Source organism: Talpa europaea, assembly GCF_964194135.1.
Source record: "Talpa europaea genome assembly, chromosome: 12".
Taxonomy (NCBI): domain Eukaryota; kingdom Metazoa; phylum Chordata; class Mammalia; order Eulipotyphla; family Talpidae; genus Talpa; species Talpa europaea.
Genome location: NC_140079.1, coordinates 86313882 through 86331922, shown reverse-complemented (window position 1 = coordinate 86331922; position 18041 = coordinate 86313882). Strand labels below are relative to the sequence as shown.

General features: G+C 56.1%; 3 protein-coding genes across 4 annotated transcripts; 2 read left to right on the top strand and 1 right to left on the bottom strand.

The window, feature by feature from the left end:
• Positions 1–2011: 2011 nt before the first annotated feature.
• DOC2A (double C2 domain alpha) lies at positions 2012–5689 on the top strand (the record flags this gene model as incomplete). The annotated part of the gene is made up of 10 exons (XM_084249145.1): positions 2012–2276; positions 2635–2714; positions 2899–2973; positions 3064–3173; positions 4558–4684; positions 4766–4825; positions 4902–5065; positions 5185–5266; positions 5356–5452; positions 5544–5689. The coding sequence occupies 10 exons, from the start codon at positions 2012–2014 to the stop codon at positions 5687–5689; spliced, it is 1206 nt and encodes a 401-aa protein (XP_084105271.1).
• A 156-nt stretch (positions 5690–5845) lies between these two features.
• Positions 5846–14524, bottom strand: INO80E (INO80 complex subunit E; the record flags this gene model as incomplete). Of its 2 annotated transcripts, XM_084248907.1 has the most annotated exons (7): positions 5846–6677; positions 10224–10340; positions 10723–10834; positions 10931–11009; positions 13974–14026; positions 14218–14288; positions 14444–14524. In XM_084248907.1, the coding sequence occupies 7 exons, from the start codon at positions 14522–14524 to the stop codon at positions 6456–6458; spliced, it is 735 nt and encodes a 244-aa protein (XP_084105033.1). In that variant the 3' UTR covers positions 5846–6455. The 2 variants fall into 2 exon arrangements, with proteins under 2 accessions (XP_084105033.1, XP_084105034.1); XM_084248908.1 differs by lacking the exon at positions 10224–10340.
• A 715-nt stretch (positions 14525–15239) lies between these two features.
• Positions 15240–17629, top strand: HIRIP3 (HIRA interacting protein 3; the record flags this gene model as incomplete). Its single annotated transcript, XM_084251327.1, has 7 exons — positions 15240–15304; positions 15377–15497; positions 15596–15707; positions 15940–16934; positions 17031–17199; positions 17283–17381; positions 17466–17629. The coding sequence occupies 7 exons, from the start codon at positions 15240–15242 to the stop codon at positions 17627–17629; spliced, it is 1725 nt and encodes a 574-aa protein (XP_084107453.1).
• Positions 17630–18041: the final 412 nt, after the last annotated feature.

Below are 18041 nucleotides of genomic sequence, written 5' to 3'. Positions count from 1 at the left end.
GGGCAGAGCAGAGCAGAGCCTGAGACAGCACAGAGGCAGGCGCCTAGGAGGAGGCAGGATGACCTTGGAAAGAAGGGAAGGTCTTCCAGGCAGATTTGCGGTGTGAGAAAGGATCCAGAAGTCTTAGAAATCAGGGGTGTTCTAAAAAATCAGTATTGGGGAGGCGGGCTGTGAAGGGCTTTGAAGGCCACTGTGAGGACTCTTTTTTGGGGGGGGGGATGGCAAGTTTGGGGTAAAGGAGAACAAGAAGCAGAGGCTGAAGTTGAGAAACAGCAGACCGAAGAACAACCGCCGCATGCAGTCTCCTCCCCACCTGAGGGACAGACGTGGAGGTGGAGGGGTTCAGGGAGGGAGGAGGGTTCCCAACGAGATGCCATCCCTGAGAAGGGCACCCCATCCCTCGGGGGCTGGTTTGGCTCACAAGCAGAGCGGCCTGAAAGGCCAAAGGGAGGCGGCGTGGGGAAGTCACGGCCTCGGACCTCTCCCCGCTCCCGCGTCTCTGAGGTTCTCCGGCCGGGGTCAGGCCCCGGAGGCCCCAGGCCGGCGGCCGAGGGCGGCTCAGACCCCCTCCCCGGCCCGCCCCTCGCTCACTGCGGATCTCTAGGCTCCGCCCCAGGCCCCGCCCCTCCGGGGAAGGGGAGGGGAGGCCGGACGCCCTCTGCGGGGGAGGGGCGTGAGGCTGTGCGAGGGGGGGTGCGGGGGGATGCGAGCCCGCGTCGCCATGGCAACAGGCCGGTGGTCGGGCCCTGGAGACCCCGGGAGGAAGGCGGGCGAGAGCGTGGGCTGCGCGCTGGGGCAGGGCCGGGGGCCCGGGGCTCCCGGGAGGAGTTGGGGAACACCGGGCAGTTCTCCCGGGCGGTTCCCGGTGGCGCAGGGAGCCCGGGCGTGCGCGTGTGTGTCTGCGAACTTCTCCGGGGTGAGTGTGCCAGCGCGTCTGGGTTGGTGCATGTGTGTGAGCGTGCGCACGTGGGCACAGGCGTGTGCGCGGGAGTGCTCGTGCAAGATGCGTGTGCCGGCCCGCGTGCCCGCGAGTGTGTGTGCGCTCGGGTGCGCTCCTAAGTGTGGCCGGGCGGGCGCCGGCGGGAGAGTCCCGCCCCCTCCCCAGCCTCCGGCCGCCCCTCCCCGCCCCCCGCCGCCAGCGCCGGCTGCCTCTTCGCCTCCACCTCGCTCACCCCCTCCTCCCCGCACTTTCTCCTGCTCCCCCTCCCTCTCGGCTCGCACAGCCGGACTCCGCGCTCGGTTCGCCGGCCGCCCTGGGGATCGCCGGCCGCCACCGCCCAGCCTGCGCCCGCTGTCCCCCTCTTGCTTGGCACCTGTTGGAGGCACAGAGACAGGTGCAGGGGGCTGGGCCGCCGGGGGCGTGAGGGTGAGGGTGAGTGTGCGTGTGAGCCTGTGGGTGCCTCCGGGGGTGTTTGGCTCTCCGGAGGCTGCAATTTCTGTTTCCACTGGAGAGCCAGTCTCAGGAGGTGTCCCCACCTTGGGCTGCAGAGCGGGGACCAGACAGGAAGACAGATAGACCCTGGGGGTTGAATGAAGGGATAGTGGGAAGTGAAGCCCAGAGGGGTGGGTGACACCCGATCAGACAAGTGCCTGGTGCAAAAGAATGGACAGAGCCTCAGAGAGACAGAGGAGGGGGCCTGCGGGCCGCTTGGGGGCAGGCAGGGCCCAGGGCAGAAGGCGGCGCAGAAGGAAGGGCAGGGGCTGGGAAGATGACAAAGGGGCCATCTAGAGGTGAGCGGGCAAGATTGAGGTGGAGCCAGGACCTTTCTGGGGGAAGTGGGCTGGCATCCCCACCCCCAGGAGCAAGGCTTAGGGTCTGGGGGGCCCAGGCCTCCCACCTGCCCCTCAGCTGGCACAGGCTGCCCATTCCCTCACTGCCCAGGAAGGTAACCCTCACAGCGGGGCCCCACAGCCGAGGAGGTTGCCACCTGGCCCTGGGCCAGCAAACAGCAGGTTTGCGAAGTCAGTCGGGCTCACACTCACACCTGCCTCCCCCAGCCAGGGGTCCTGCATGAGGGGCCGCAGGAGCGACCGCATGACCATCAACATCCAGGAGCACATGGCCATCAACGTGTGCCCTGGGCCCATCCGGCCCATCCGCCAGATCTCGGACTACTTCCCCCGCCGGGGACCAGGGCCTGAAGGGGGCGGTGGGGGCTTCGGGGAGGCCCCTGCTAGTCTGGCACCACTGGCCCTGGCTCCCCCTGCAGCCCTCCTTGGGGCCAACACGCCTGAGGAGGGCGCTGAGGTGGACAGCTATGACTCGGATGATACCAGTGAGTTGGGGGGCTTGAGGGACCCAGGGTTCTCATGGGCCCCCCAGGCTGGGGGGGAGCGGGTGGGGCCCTGGGGTGTATGTGTGCGGAAGGTGACGGCACTGCCGCCACAGCTGCAGTCAGTATAGAGATTACAGCTTCAGCAAGGCTCAATATTCAATATTTCTGCTGAGACACTCAGCCACCCACACAGCCCCAGTAGCGGCCCAGCCAGGGACCCAGACGCGCAAGGCTCGCCGGCTGACAGACACAGACACGCAACTCACTTCCACAGCCGACACACAGCCAGCCTGCCCGCCAGTCTCATCCACACCTGGCTTAACACACCAACTCATGCCATCTTTCTCCTCCTCACCAGCCGCCCTGGGCACGCTGGAGTTTGATCTTCTCTACGACCAGGCCTCCTGCACGCTGCACTGTAGTATCCTCAGGGCCAAGGTGGGCACGCCCTGCCTCCCAGCCTTGGCCCGGTTTGCCTCCCACGCTAGGGGTGAGAGGGGTGGGTTTCCATTCACCCTCCCTTCCCCAGGCCAGGCCCCATGCCCCCCCCCCCACTCCAGCACCTCTCTTCTTGGCTCTCCAACTTCAAGGACCCAGCCCTCCCTCCACCCCTCCTCCCCAGGGCCTCAAGCCCATGGATTTCAATGGCCTGGCCGACCCCTATGTCAAGCTGCACTTGCTGCCTGGAGCCTGCAAGGTACTAGCCTCCTCCCTCCCGAGCTTGACCCAGTTTGGGGGGGTGGAATGTCTGTCCTAAATCCCCCCAATCTTTGTCTCTACACTTCAGGCCAATAAGCTGAAAACTAAGACTCAGAGGAACACGCTGAATCCCGTGTGGAACGAGGACCTGACATACAGTGGAATTACGGATGACGACATCACTCACAAGGTGCTCAGGTGAGGGCTCCATCCTCCCTGTACCAAGGATTCCAGCTTGGCCTCTCCTCCTGGACAGCTATCATTGCACCCTTCTTTGGTTGGTTGATCTCCCGCCCACTCAGCCCTTCTGAAATGCTCAAGAACAATCAGTGGCTCCCCATTCCCTTTGGCAACAGCCAAAATGTTTCCCTACCCCACACATCTCCCTGCTCTGCACAGGATTGCTCTCTTCAAACCAGACAGGTACATTACTCCTGACCTTTGTTGTGTCTCTTCCACCTGGAACACAGTCCCTGCTTTTGCCCAAATCCCACTCATTGAGGCTGTGCCTCCTGAAAGCTTTCCCTGGTCACTGAGACTCCTTAGAGCCCCTGATGCAGACCTTGGCAGCAGAGGTCTGCCCATTCTGTCCCCTCCCCCATCTCCAAGGAGGGATCCTTTCTGTCCTTCAGGGACAGGTTACCTGCTCTTTATCCCAGGAGGCGGAGCTTTGTGGGCAGCAGTCCCTGGAGGAAGTAAAGGCTTGTGAAAGACCTTTTCACTTGTTCATAGGTAACAGGGAGCCATAGCAGGTTCGCATCAGGGTAGGGGCGTGGTCAGGGTTGTTTTAGGCAGATCGTCTTGATGTTGGATGTGGGGTGGGCTGGATGGGAGGACAGAGGCTGAAGCCAGAAAGACAGGCCCCACATCCCTCAGATGTGAGAGAATGAGAACTAAATAACTTGAGTACTCATTTGCACATTTCTTTGACTTGATCCTCCTAGTAGCTTTGGAGGTGGGTACTCTTGACACATGGGTAGATTCTGCAGATGGAGACTGAAGCTTAGGGAAGTCAGGTGACCTTGCCCAAGGTCACACGGGTAGCTAGTACATGTCTGACCTAGGATTTGAACACCCCTGTGTGACACATGACACAGGACTCGGGAATGACAACAGAAGGAAGCACAGAGAACCAAAGGAGATAAAGTAAAAGCCATCATTTCTCAACCCTGTGCTCCCTGCCCAAGGCCCAAGGCCCGTCCAGCTCATACAACCTGAACCGGTGACCCATACCCAGCTGTGCATATTCAGTGAGACCCTGTTTCTCCAGGCCTTGAACAGAGCTATGCGGGATGTGGTGGTCCCCAATACTTGTAAGGGTCCCCTGTAGTAGCTGAAGGACCAGGGACAGACCAGGTAGATGGGAAGGGGTGGGGACAGAGGAATGGGGCAAGTCAAAGCATCCTCCTCCAGCTCCAGGCCTGGTGCTCACCACACAGCCCCCAGGCGACAGCCCAATTTATAGATGCAGCTTAGGGCAGACCAGCCTCAGGTGCTCAGAGCTCCGTCGGAGGACCTTTTTCCCACCCTGGAGCGGAGCTCAGGTATCCCAGGAGGCCCTGACCCTGCAGTTCCCTGCCAGGATCTCTGTCTGTGACGAGGACAAGCTAAGCCACAATGAGTTTATCGGGGAGATCCGCGTACCCCTCCGCCGCCTCAAGCCTTCACAGAAGAAGCATTTTAACATCTGCCTGGAGCGCCAGGTCCCGGTCAGTGTGGGGCTCGGGACACCAGGGTGAGGGGGGCACCAGAGAGGTCAGATTTCTAGAACCTTCTCTTTGCCCTCTCAGCTGGCTTCACCCTCTTCCATGTCGGCGGCACTGAGGGGCATCTCCTGTTACCTGAAGGAGGTGAGGTAGCTCACAAGGACCACATCTGGGCGGGAGGTGGTGGGGATGAGGGCTGACCCGTGTGTCTGCCCTGTAGCTAGAACAGGTGGAGCAGGGGCCGGGGCTGCTTGAAGAGCGTGGGCGCATCCTGCTGAGCCTCAGCTACAGCTCTCAGCGCCGGGGGCTCCTGGTGGGCATCTTGCGCTGTGCTCACCTGGCTGCCATGGACGTCAACGGCTACTCCGATCCCTACGTCAAGACGTGAGCCCTTGTCCTGTCCCAAGGCCCACCTTCCCCTCCACAGGGAGCTTGACCCCCTTCTTCATCCCCTGGGCCTGGCCTGACTCTGACCATAGCACTCCCCACCCTTTCCTTGACAGGTACCTGAGGCCAGACGTGGATAAAAAATCCAAGCATAAAACATGTGTGAAGAAGAAGACTCTGAACCCAGAATTTAATGAGGTAAAGGAGAGGGACCAAAATTTGAGGTACACTGAGGGGAGAGAAGGAAAGGCAGCACCTCATGGAAGGCGTGGCTTACCCTATTGCAGGAGTTCTTCTACGAGATGGAGCTCTCTGCCCTAGCCACGAAGACTCTGGAAGTCACAGTCTGGGACTATGACATAGGCAAATCCAATGACTTCATTGGTGAGGCAGCAGCCTGTTGGGTGGTCCCCGAGGGCGGGCAGGCCTGCTGTGAGGTGGGCCCTCATTTTGCTGGCTTCTACATTCTCCTCAGGTGGCGTGTCTCTGGGGCCAGGCGCCCAGGGAGAGGCCCGGAAGCACTGGAATGAGTGTCTGCAGCAGCTGGACACAGCCCTGGAGCGCTGGCACACCTTGACCAATGAGCTGCCCCCTGCAGCCGGGGCGCTTTCCTCAGCCTGAGCAGCCGATGGCTGCCCAGCACAGGCCCCTCAGGGCCGGGTCCAGTACCCAACCTTCGCACGAGTGTGTTGCACGTTTACACGGGGTGGATGCCCCGCCCTGCACTACCTGTCTTATTTTGTGAGAGTCTCTGTGACCGTGGGTCTGTCTTCTTGTGAGGGACCGTGGAGATCTATATTCACATATGCAAACTTCCTCCTGCCTGACTTGCTACTACACGCAAAATATGCAAATCACCCGCCCTGTGTACACCTGCAGGGGTCCTGCAGTGTCCCCACCCCAGGCCCCAGCCGCTGCTCCTCTCTCCTGCCTCTCCAGGCTGCCCGTCTCCCCTCCCCAGCAGGGAGGAGGATGGATTAGGGGGGGTTTGGAGGAGAGTGTTTCCACAAAAGGACAAAAAGCAAAAAAGAGCCACTCCTTTAATACAGAATCTTGACTGAAAAAAAAAAAACCTAGCCCTGTACAGCTGCCCTACTCAAGGGGGGCCACCGCAGGGTCGCCGCCGCTCTGGGAGGCGGCAGATGCTCCCGGTCACTCACGAAGTAACTGCTCCCTGGAAGGGGCCGGGATGTGAGGGCAGGGCCCCCGTCCCCTGGTGAGAGGCCCAGGCCCGTTTCCTGGGGGACATTCATGCATGTTTACGCCTTTTCTGATTGTGTCAGTGGCCGCAGCATGGCAACTGAGTGTCAATAAACGTCTCTGCGGAAGCCAGGGGCTCGTGTGTGCTGGCAGAGGGTGCTGGGCGGGAGCATGGGCGGAAGGGCGGTCACTCCGGGATGTCGATCACCAGGTCATCATCCCCATCCAGGGCATCGTCCCCGCTGCCCGCATCGCTGAACATCTGCCGAGGGACGGAGCTCAGGATCGTGGGTGGCGGCAGCTTGGGAGGGGGCAGGGGGGCTAGGGCTGCGCCTACCCCAGCCCCCGAACCCCGGCTGGGGAAGGCCAGCGGCCCTCCCACAGGGCAGTCGGGGGGTCCCACCGCCATCTGCAGTGGGGGGAAGAAACACAGGGAAGGCTCGTCAGGGAGGCGCTGGGACTCTCTGGAGGTGGGCACTGTACCTCCAAGCAGTGCTGGGGGCGGGAGGGGGACCCAGGCTCATTCAAAGGATAGGGGGCGAGGCCAGGCCAGCATGCGCTGGCACCTGGGGGCCTGCCCCACCTCAGCCCCTTTAAAGTCTCCAGTATCTGGGGGTGAGGGGTGGTGATGGAGGTGGGGATGAGGGTGGGGTGGGGTGTCTTACAGGAAACCAGAAGGGAAAGACCAGGCCCTGCCCTCGCCAAGGAGGCACCTTGGCTGCCCCCCTAATAGCAATTGGTGCCAGAGTCAGAGTCAACCTGGACTGCCTGCCTGCCTGCCTCTGGGGACCTCAGACACCACCTGCCACCGCTGGCCTCCTCTCCCTCCTCCTGGGCCAGTGGAGGGTTTTCCAGGTTTTTACCCCCACTGTTGAGGCTTCTACCTCTTTTATCTTGGATGGCCCCTCTTCGGGATCCCCGCGGCCAATGGCCTCGAGCAGGCCCTCCTCTCAGCTCACCTGGGCTACGAAACCAGCCTCCTCACTGGACTCCCTGCCTTCAGCCTCTGCCAGATGCAGCTCCTCCTCCACACTGCAGCCACAGTGAGCTTGCTAAAACAAACCTACATGTGTCATTGCTCCACTCAAGGGCCTCAGGCTCCTCACTGTTCTGGGACAGGGAGTTGGGGTGCTTGAGAGTAGGCGGGTCCCTCAGGACACCTAGAGTGTCCTTTTCTCTTTGTCAAGAGTGCTGCTTTGTCTTTGGAGGCCTCTGTCCTGCCCAACCCTCCAGCCTCACCCCTGCCAGGTCCCCATGGAGGGCTCTGCAGGCCTCCTACTCTGTCAGTGGGCACAAGCCAAATGCCTACCATGTGCCAGGCAATTTACATTAATGATCTCTGACCATCCACAGTCATCAGGCAGAGGAGGAAACTGTGACTTGGAAATGGGGGTTTTTGAGAACCAACCTGCCAGGTCCCAGTGGGCAGTATCCAATGTGGCCATGGGGGTGGCAGTAAAGGCCCACAGGTTGCCTTTGTAGCAGATTGCTTAAGGCATTAAACCCTCATGATCTTTCTGCTTCTTAAGGAGCCCCCACCCTCTCCGTTGTGCCTGGGGGACCAGGTGGGTTTTCACCTCAGGGTGTCAGGACTAATGACAAGCAGGAGCCCAGCTCTCAACATCTCAACAGCACCCTTGCACCCAGTACCAGCCACCCAGGTGTGCACATGGGAGCAGATGCATGTGTATGACTGAAACAGACAGCTGCATGAGGGCTGTCCCCTCCTCTGGCTACCACCTCTCTGTCCCCACCCTGGCTCCCTGCCTGGACCTACCCAATGGCCTCCTCAGTGTGACCAAGAGCAGGCAATGCTTATCTGTGGCTTTCTTGGGACCAGACTATTTTCTGTCCTGTAACTCATTTAATCCTCACTAGTGACCCTGCTGGACAATGAAAGCTGAGTCTCAGAGAAGGTAACAACATGCCTGAGGTCACATGAGCACGTGAAGAAGCTAGGATTCAAACCGGGCTCTGAACCGCCCCACTTCCCCTGACTTGCTACCTGTCTCCTCAGCCCAAGTCACGCAAGAATTTCAGTGACGCCAACCTTCTTTACAGCAACATTCTGACTGGGCACTCAGGCCTTCTACAGTCCCACCCCTCTCCAATACCCAATGCTTTCTTATCACTCATGCTCCAGCCTAAATGATCCTTCTGCCATGTCTGTGTCTCTGTCCTTTCTGCTGCTGCCTCAGCCTGGACGGTCCAAATCTCATGTATGCTGGGCACAAATGTTACCTCTTCTTTGGGGCCTTCTCTGATTTACTCCCTCCCTCATACACAACAATTATGAGGGCCCTCTTTGAACATTTTCTCTCCTGTTATGTTGAGAACTTAAGTTTCCTGATAGCTCTCTAGCTCAGGATCCAGTATCAACCAGAAAGCCTTGGCCATGTTCCACGCCACACCTCTACCCTTCTGCACCCGACCCCACCCCTGTTCTCTTCCACCACGCTGCCCTGCAGGTCAGGAGCAAAAACCCTACTCAGTAGAGCAAAGGGCTGTAATAGCATCCCCTTTTTTAGGCTCAAGGGTCAAGGTCACACCGAGGAAGTGGCAGAGCTGGGATTTGAACTCCTAACCACCACAAACATGGCCTCCCCCATTTACTGCCTGCTCCAGAGTCTTGTGTTTGTAGTACATGCAACTTGAGAGCTGCCCAGCCTGGTTCAATTCCACTTTGATTTCTGAGCTGGTAGGGCACTGTGCCTTCTCTGTTTCCTCATCTTTTCCAGACCTCACCCATGTTCTCCTGCTGATAATCACACCCACCTCCATGCTGATGTCTTCCAAATATGTGCCCCCTAAGTCCCAGTCCCAGCTGGTTATCTCACAGGGATTTCCAGCAGCATCTCAACATGTTCGAAACCAAACTCTTCATCTTCCCTCCCCATCTCAGAAAAAGGGTACTTCACTCCTGCATTGGTCCAGGCCCCAAAGCCGAGTCATTCTTGACTTCCTTCTCTCAGTCCACTCTGGTGTTTGGTCCTCCTCTCTTTCAGCCTCTTTCACCTTCTCTATTGCTACCTGGGTTTACTGCAGGTAGCACTTTCACCGACTTCCCTTCCCAACCCCCCATCTATTCACCACACAGCACTGCCAGCAATTCTGTAACATGAAAATTAGATTGGCACTGTGCCCATCTCCCCTGGAGGTTCCCATTCCAGAGCATAAGCCAGAGTCGCCACAATACTTAAAAGGCTGGATACCATCATGGGATTCTCTAACCTGCTCTCCCATCACTTTCCTCCCTCACACTGGCCTCCTTCCTGTCCTTCAACAATGCAGACATGTTCCCTCCTCAGGGTCTTTGCAAACTATCCCCTGACGCACACACTTTCCCAGAAAGCCACATGGTTTGTTCTCACCTCTCCTGAGTCTCAGACCAAGTTACACCCACAACACACAAGCAAAACCATCAGTTCCCGTCTGCTCTGGTGCTTTCCAATCTCTTTGACTCCATTTTTCTGCCTTGATCCTATTTCTCTCGTCTTCATTCTGCCTATCTTACCAAAAGATAGGGACGGCGTCTGGTACACTGCAGGTGCTCCAGAAACAATCGATTACATTGGTTCGATCACTCATTTATAGACCTAGAATCTAGACCTAGATGGGCACAGAGGAGCGAGGCCCCTTGAAGTAGCATGGCTCTCAGTGGGTACAGCCTTGACTAAAGTCTAGATGCAGCTCTGCCTAGCAGCACAGGATACCCAGGACCTATGCTAATAACAAGCCTGGCCCCGGCCCCACGCAGCGGTGTGAGGGCAGGACCCCAGGCATCTTCACTGTGAGTCCCTCAAGGCTGGTTTGCCCCTGATTTGTCTCAAGTGCCTGCGAGTGGGCACTTCTCTGATCCACCCCTGGGCTGGGCCCCCAGCCCATTCTGTGCCTCCCTCAGTGAGCTGTCCTCCTGCCATTCTGGCCCCTCCCTAACATCCCCAGACAAGGGTACCTTGAGTTTCCGGGGCAGGCGGGGTCGTTTCTCCCGCTTGGGCCTCATGGGGCTGGGCTCGGGCAGCTGCAGGGCCAGGTAGTCAGAAGGGAATGGGGGGTAGGGGGGGGAAGCCAGCTGCAGGTGGGAGTGGGGGATGGAGATGGGAATGGAGTGGATGGGGGGGGAAGTGGTGAAGGGAAGAAACGCAAACAGGAGAAGAATGGAAAAACAAGAGATGGCGATGAGTGCGGCTCCTGAGAACAGAAGGGGAGGGGGCAGCAGCAGGACTGTGTCCTGGGGTCTGCTCTCCTCAGTCATGTACGCCCCCATTCCTACACCAAGAGAAATGGGCAGCCCCGACTCACACCCCTCCAAGGGACACTCGCTGGGCACACCCAGACATATGTCCCCACAGCTGGGCCAGCTTCATCCTGAGGCCTGGCTCCTCTGCCCAAATGATGCCCTCTTTATTCCCAGGCATCTTAGTTACCACTTACCACCCTTGACCCCAACTCACCGAGCTCAGGTATGGGGAGGGGGCCCCAGAGGCCTGAAGGGGAAACCCTGTTGAAGGAGGCAGGGAGAGGCTGGAGGGGGAGGGGACACCCCCCAGTGGAGGGCTTCTCTTCCTGGAGAAAGGACAGGGGAGGGAGTCAGAGGCAGCTAGGAAGCCTAGGTGCCTCCCACCCCCGCCCCTCCCAAGAAGAATGATGGCTTCTTCTCACCTCTTGGGGGCTGGCGTGTCCGACAACTTGGGTGTCCCTTCTGTCTCGCTGTTATCTGAGGATGCAGTGGCATCTGAGTCTGTGAGGGGGGAGGGCTGGTCAGTGTGTGGGAGATGAGGGGTTCCCGTCTACCTCAGAAGGGTGTAATCTCAGTTCTATGGACGGGTTTCAGGGGAATCTGACTCCACAGGTTGGTTCATGTCCTATTTTGGGGAGCCCCTAGTTTTCCCACCTTCTTAAAACATCATTTACAACCTACTTTCTGTCTGGGCTCCTCTATGATAACACATCTGTCAAGAATTTACTATGTGCCAGGCTCTAAATGGGCACTTCACATTTACCATCTGGTCTACATAACCATTCAAGGAGGAAGTAGGACAACTCATTTCTACTTTTCAGAAGTCACTGAGGCTCAGAAAACAGGATTTGGGGCTTGAGAACTTGAGCCTAGGTCTGCGACTCCTTGACCATCTTATGCCATCCTCTACTTAGTCACCTCTAAACTGCCTTCAGCTCCTGTCTTGGCTCTACTCCCCTCCTAGGGTCCTCTTCCTCCACCCCTAGAACCTCCCCCACCTCTATTATCTACCTCCATCCACTCCATCCCAACTGCTGCAAGGTCAGGCCACCACCTCGGCAAAACCACCTGCCACCCGCTGTCCATTCCAACCACACAATATCTTAAAATGTAAACATGGTCACCTCTTTCCTCATGATGCCCCCCACTGCCCAACAGCATTACAAAGTTTCTTTGTCTGGCTTCAAGTTACTTTTCTGGTCTCCCAAGCAAACTGTCCTCTATAGGAAAATGCCAATCTATTTCCTTAACGACGAATTTAATTTCCCAAATCTTCCCCTTTACTTAGAAGGCCCATCATTTACTTAACAACCAACCACTACTCATGACACACCACTCCCAGTTTCCCTCCTCAGAGAGCTCCCTTAGTACATAGCTCAAATGGCACCTCTTGAGAAATCTTCCAGAATCCCTCACACCCAGCTGGCTCTTAGAACTCTCTCCTCTCTCATCATGGCTCTTCTCATGCTGTGTTAAGACATAGGTGAGATGTCTCCCTGGCTAGACCGTAGGCTTCTCCGGGGATGAGTGATGGTTCAACTCTCTGGCTCTTGCTCCTCAGATTTAGCCGACTCTACGCACATGATTATTTCATGCCTCGCATGCTAAAGTCCCCTCAAACAGTAAGTTCACTGAAGACCTTAGGGAAGGGGCAGGCAAGCACTGAGAGGCTAGAATAAGAGTTGATTGTTGCCATGTCTACATGAGCGGGCTCCTACCTACTTCTTTGACCTCACCTACTATCCTCCTGTAACGTGTATGACTGGGTGGTGCATGTTCCAATAAAACACTATAAAAACAAGCAGCCTCGTTGGCTGCTGCCCGCTGACCCCCAGCTCTAAACCAATGTTTAAAGGTACCATGGAGAGAGGTGACCGTTCATGGGGCCCCACCCCAGAATAGGGACAAATGCCCATCTTAGGGTTTTTCCAAACTGTGGGCCTCAACCCACATTAGTCGGTCATGAATTCATTGGTTTGTTACCAGCATTAAAAGAAAAAGTAGGGCCTCCCCGGTGGCGCAGCGGTTGAGCGCTGGGTTGCGAAGCTGCCCGCAGCGTCTGCGGCGCCGGTTCGATCCCCGGCTGCTCCCCGGCCACCAGAGGAGGGTCCCACATGGCGCGCAGACCTCTCCTACCGCCCGCTGCTCCCCTCAGCAGTGTACTTCGGTCCTTCTGCCTGCTCTGCTCCCTGCTCTGGCTCATTCTCTCACCCTCCCGCGCTTTTGACTGTACCCAGTGCATGTATAAACAAAAACAAACAAACAAACAAATAAATAAATAAATAAGCATGCCTCTATTAAAAAAAAAAATAAAAAATAAAAAATAAAAAAATAAAAAAAAAAAAAAAAGAAAAAGTAACAGGGCCTCCCCTGGTGGCGCAGCAGTTGAGCGCTGGACTGCGAGGCTGCCCGCAGCCTCTGCAGCACCGGTTCGTTCCCTGGCCACCAGCGAGGTTCCCACACACACACACACACAAAAAACAAAAACGAAAAAAAGAAAAAGTAACAGCCTAAAACAGTATCAGAAAAAGTAATATACAGTGATCTTAATATTGCTTCAACTTTTGTTTTATAAGTAGGTATGCTGAAACCAGTTGTGATGTTAAGATACATTATTGGTGGTAGACGATACCAAAGAGACGGTTTGAAAACACTGCCCAATGTGTTTCAGACTTTCTGCTCTTCAAAAAAGCCTTTTTACCTCAAAGCACCTGCATGTGTTATACCCTGTCTCCCTCTCACTGGAACCTGCACAAGATTGGTTTCTTCTCATCTAGGTCCCAGCTCAAACATTACTTTCTGAAATACACCTTTCTTAAGGATTCTACTGAGACTTTGCCTGCTGCCCACTTTTGCTTAGCCTGCAAACTGAGACTGGCTTTTATGTTTTAAGTTTTGGGGACAAAATTAAAAGAAAAATACTTCACTACATGTGAAAATTATATGAAATTGTAATTTCAGTGTCCATGAATCAAGTTTTATTGAAACGTAGCCAAGCTCATTTATTGATCTAGCACCTATGGCTGCTTTTGTACTACAATAGCAGAGATATGGGGTTAGAATAAAGATTGTCTTGCAAAGCCTAAAACATTTATTGGTTGGAACTCTACGGGGAAGATTTATCTACCTCTGCTTTACTCCAATCACTACCACCAAACCCAAGTTTTATTTCTCTCTAGTCCTTATTGCTATCTAGTTTCTTTGTATACCTAATACTGCCAACTAGAATACAACACTCCAAAAGGCTTTGTCCATTTTGGTTACCATGTCTCTCTGGTGCAAAGCACAATGCTTGAAACAGTAGATATAGATAGATGCTCAATAAATACTTGAAAAAATGGTAGAGGTGGAGGGCAAGCAACTAGGCTTAAAAACCACTGAAGGTCCCATCAATCTCCACAGCCAGGAAGCTTGCTGAAGTGCCAGAAGTCATATCCTCCACCAATTTTTCATGACCTTGCTCACCAGAAGAGTCTTCATCCACGTTCTCGTACTGAAGAAGTCGGTCTAGGAGAAAACTGGGGAGAAAGGCAGGGAAAACAGCTTTTATTCCCACCAGCAATGTTCTTCAGGGATCCCATCCTTCCCGCGGACAGGCTGATCCTTAAAACAGCGCCAAGGCAAGCACCATGCATTTGTGGCCCATTCCAAGATGGGGTCCGGGTATAAATACAGGAGCCCTACCACTCTCCCGCCTAACATGTCTCACCTCTTGTCCCGGGACACCTTCAGCAATTTCCTCTGCGCCTTCCTCAGTTCCTCCTGGAAGCACTCGTGTTCCTGCATCACAGGCATGTGGGCGCTGAGCCAACGGCCGTTCGTAAAGCGGCCCAGAACCCGAGGTCACATCACCTGACTTCCTTCGCAAGTGGGTAAACTGAGGTTCTACCAGCACCAGGCCTTGCCCCCCCCCCACCTCTCCAGCCCACACTCACGTAGATGAGGAACTTGAGCTTTCGCTTCAGGTTCCGGTATTTCTTCTTGTAGTCCACTTCGCCGTCCGCCGGCCCATTCATGACCGGCCCTGGGGGCAGCACCCCAGCACTAGCCGGAGTCCCGCTACCCTAAGCCGGCTGAGCCCGGCCTCTCAAGCCTCCACTTCCGGAGACTCGGCAAGACTGTGCACGCTAGGACTACAACTCCCGGCGTACCCCTCGCCCGGGGCTCGTACCCACAAGCACGGCCTCTTGGGGAAGACCGGGTAACAAGCGTTGCTTTCAGGGGCTGCTTTGAAGATGGCGTCGCAGCGACGCGATGACGTCATAAAGATGGAGGACGCGGGAGGACGTCCTTCACTAAGAGTGCTTAGCGATTTGAAAGCCACAAGATTTTCCCTCAGGGATTCCTAGTCTCCAGACGAGGATGCCTGTTCCACTGCTTTCCCAAATAACAGCGGCATAGCCAGTGCCCGTGGCCACGGACGGAGAGAGCGTCGCGAGCTGCCTACGTTCACTCAGAGGTTGCCGGCACCGAGTCGGTTTCTAACGAGAAACTTAAAAACGATTCGTTAAGAAAAGGAAAAAGCCGCGAGACCTCCAACTGCCCGAGAAAAGCAAATTTTGTCTGTCAAAGTTCTCGACCCAATAAGGCCAGCGACCGAGACCCAACGGTCGCTCGCCTCCCGGCGCCACCACACCGCGCGTGCGCAAACTCCCGTCACACACGCGGACGGAGGCCGAGAAGAAAAAAAGGCGGGAGCCGCCGATTTCGTGGGGGGGGGGGGGGGGCAAAATGGCGCGGGAGAAGGAGATGCAGGAGTTCACCCGTAGCCTCTTCCGAGGCCGCCCGGACCTCAGGTGCACTGGGAGTTGGGGTTGGAACGGGCAGGGGCGGGCTGGGGACTCCGTTTTGACACCGTGTCTCCGCAGCACGCTCACACACTCCATCGTGCGGCGGCGGTTCTTGGCTCACGCGGGCCGCGACCGCCTGGAACCCGCGGAGAAGCAGGCGCTGAAGCGCCTAGTGGAGGAGGAGCTTCTGAAGATGCAGGTGTGGGCCGGAGCCTGGGCCCCGGGAGGCGGGGCTTGCCCGGGAGGCGGGGCGAACGCCACCTGGGTACCCCTTTGGCTCTCTTGATGCTCACACAGGGGGATGAAGCTAGCGCCAGGGAAGAGAAGCTAGACCTTGCCAAGGTGAAGAGGCCTCCCACCCCCTGCAGTGACCCAGAGAGAAAAAGGTTCCGCTCCAATTCGGAGTCAGGTTAGTGGCTTCTGCATGGTTGGTTCATTCAGGAAGTTTTTAGTGTGCATGAATTATGACTCAAGGTATCAGATGAAGGGCCGAGGCCACTGAATCAGAAGCCAGGAACAGGTGAACCGATAGCTGTGTTTCCTGATGCTCTTCCTCCATTCACCTGTCAAAACAGGCAACTTGTTACAAAGGAAGAAGGGACAGGAGGAAACTGGCTTAACCTCTTCTCTTCATAATCTAGAACACAGCTCTGCAGCCTCTAGTCCAGAGTGCTTCAGCCCCCCAGCAAAGAAAAAGATGGCAGCAGCAGAAGTCGGTGTGGCCAAGGAGAATCCAAGAAGAGCCTCAAAGAAAACAGTTGAGAGCAGTGATGAGGAAGAACAGAAGAGCCTGATGACAAATGCCAGATTGGAGAAAGAAGTGGAGAGCAGTGAGGAGGAGGATGGCCCTGCCAAAACAAGTAAGGTCTGGAAGGAAGAGAACAGTGAGGAAGAGGAGGAGGAAAAGGCGCCTAAAGGCAGGACTAGGAAGAAAACTGTGACAAATAACAAGCAAGCATCAGGCAATACCTCAGTCAGGATGAAGCAGGCCAGGAAGGAAAGTGAGGACAGTGAGGAGGAGGAACCTGTCCAGATGGGAAAGAAGGCAGAGAGAAAGCGAGAAGCTAAAAGCCACAAGGAAAGTAAAAAGGAGAGTGAAGAAGAAGAGACCCTAGCCGAGAAGGAAGAAGACAGTGAGGAAGAGAAGGATTGGAATCCCAGAGCCCAGAGTAATGGAGGGAAGAGGCCAGCTCGGGAGGAGAGGAGCTGTAAACAGAAAAGCAGGGCAGTGAACCTGCTAGGAGACTGGGGAGACAGAGAGGAACAGAAGGAAAAAGTAGCAGTCAGCAGTGAGGATAACAGCAGGGGTGATGAAAAACCCTCAGTGCAGAGAAAGAGGAAGGTCAGGAGCCAGTGGAAAGATGGGAGAAAGCACAGTGGAAGCAGCGAGGAGGATGAAGACAGCTGTAGAACAGTAGAAACAAATGCTAAAGGCACTGGAAAGACAACCCAAGTGGGCAGGCTCAATGGTGAGGAGAGTGACTCAGAGAGGGAGGTGAGTGACAGCGAGTCAGAGGGAAGACCCAAAGGAGAGAAGAACCACCGCTCTTCCAAGAAGAGTTCCAAGAAAGGCAGGGCACGAAGCTCCTCCTCCTCCTCCTCCTCAGATGACAGTCCAGAACCCAAAGGTGGTAAGGTAAGGGTGACAACAGGGTGGGAGGCCACTATTAGGGAAAAGCAAGACTGACTCAAGCCCAGGAGGTTTGGCCTTCTGTTGCTGTCTCCTTGCCAGGCTGGCTCTAATCGCAGTGGTGAGGACCACCCAGCTGTAATGAGGCTCAAGCGATACATTCGGGCCTGTGGCGCCCATCGCAACTACAAGAAGCTGCTGGGCTCCTGCCGCTCCCACAAGGAGCGTCTGAGTGTCCTCCGGGCCGAGCTGGAAGCCCTGGGCATGAAGGGTGAGGCTGGGTATGTCCTAGGGGCTGTGGGGGAGGGCCTTGGCTGCTGGGGAAGAGAGGATCAGGAGCTTTTTCTGTCCCAGGTAACCCTTCCTTAGAGAAATGTCGGGCTCTGAAGGAGAAACGGGAGGAGGCAGCGGAGGTCGCCTCCTTGGACATTACTAATATCATCAACTGTTCAGGTGAGGCGCTTTCCTGTCAATTCCTCAGGAGCAGATGGGGCTTGGACTTTCTTAGCCAATTAACCCCTCACTTCTTCCCCATAGGTCGACCACGCAGACGCACAGCTTGGAACCCTTCAGGAGAAGCAGGTCCCCCAGGGGAGCTATACCGCCGGACCTTGGACTCAGACGAAGAGCGAAACCGCCCCCCACCCCCAGATTGGTCACACATGCGGGGCATCATCAGCAGTGACGGCGAGAGTAACTGAGTTGCCCACTTTGCACTTGTAGAAAGTGTTCATAGCACCCCCACCCCCACCCTGTGCCTGCACAAAGCAGAGTGGACTTCTTCAGAGACTTGCAGCCCCCCGGAACGCAAGTTGTTGGGATCCTACTTCACATTTCCAGTTCAAGGTGTTTCCAGGAAGTTATTTTCCAAGACTTAATAAAGTAGTGTTTGAATCACCTCTTCAAAACTGGTCCCCCACTCTCACCTCTTGTACTTTGGGCCTGGAAACTGCAGAAAAGCCACTGCCACCCCTGGTCTGGTTCCTTTCATTTCTCCCAAAGTTCTCCAAAGAAATCCCAGCTTTCAGAGCCTGCCATCTAGTCTGCCACCATAAGATCAGAGAATATGGCTCCTATCTTTCCTTCAGCCTGAGCAGTGGGCCTCTCTGTTCA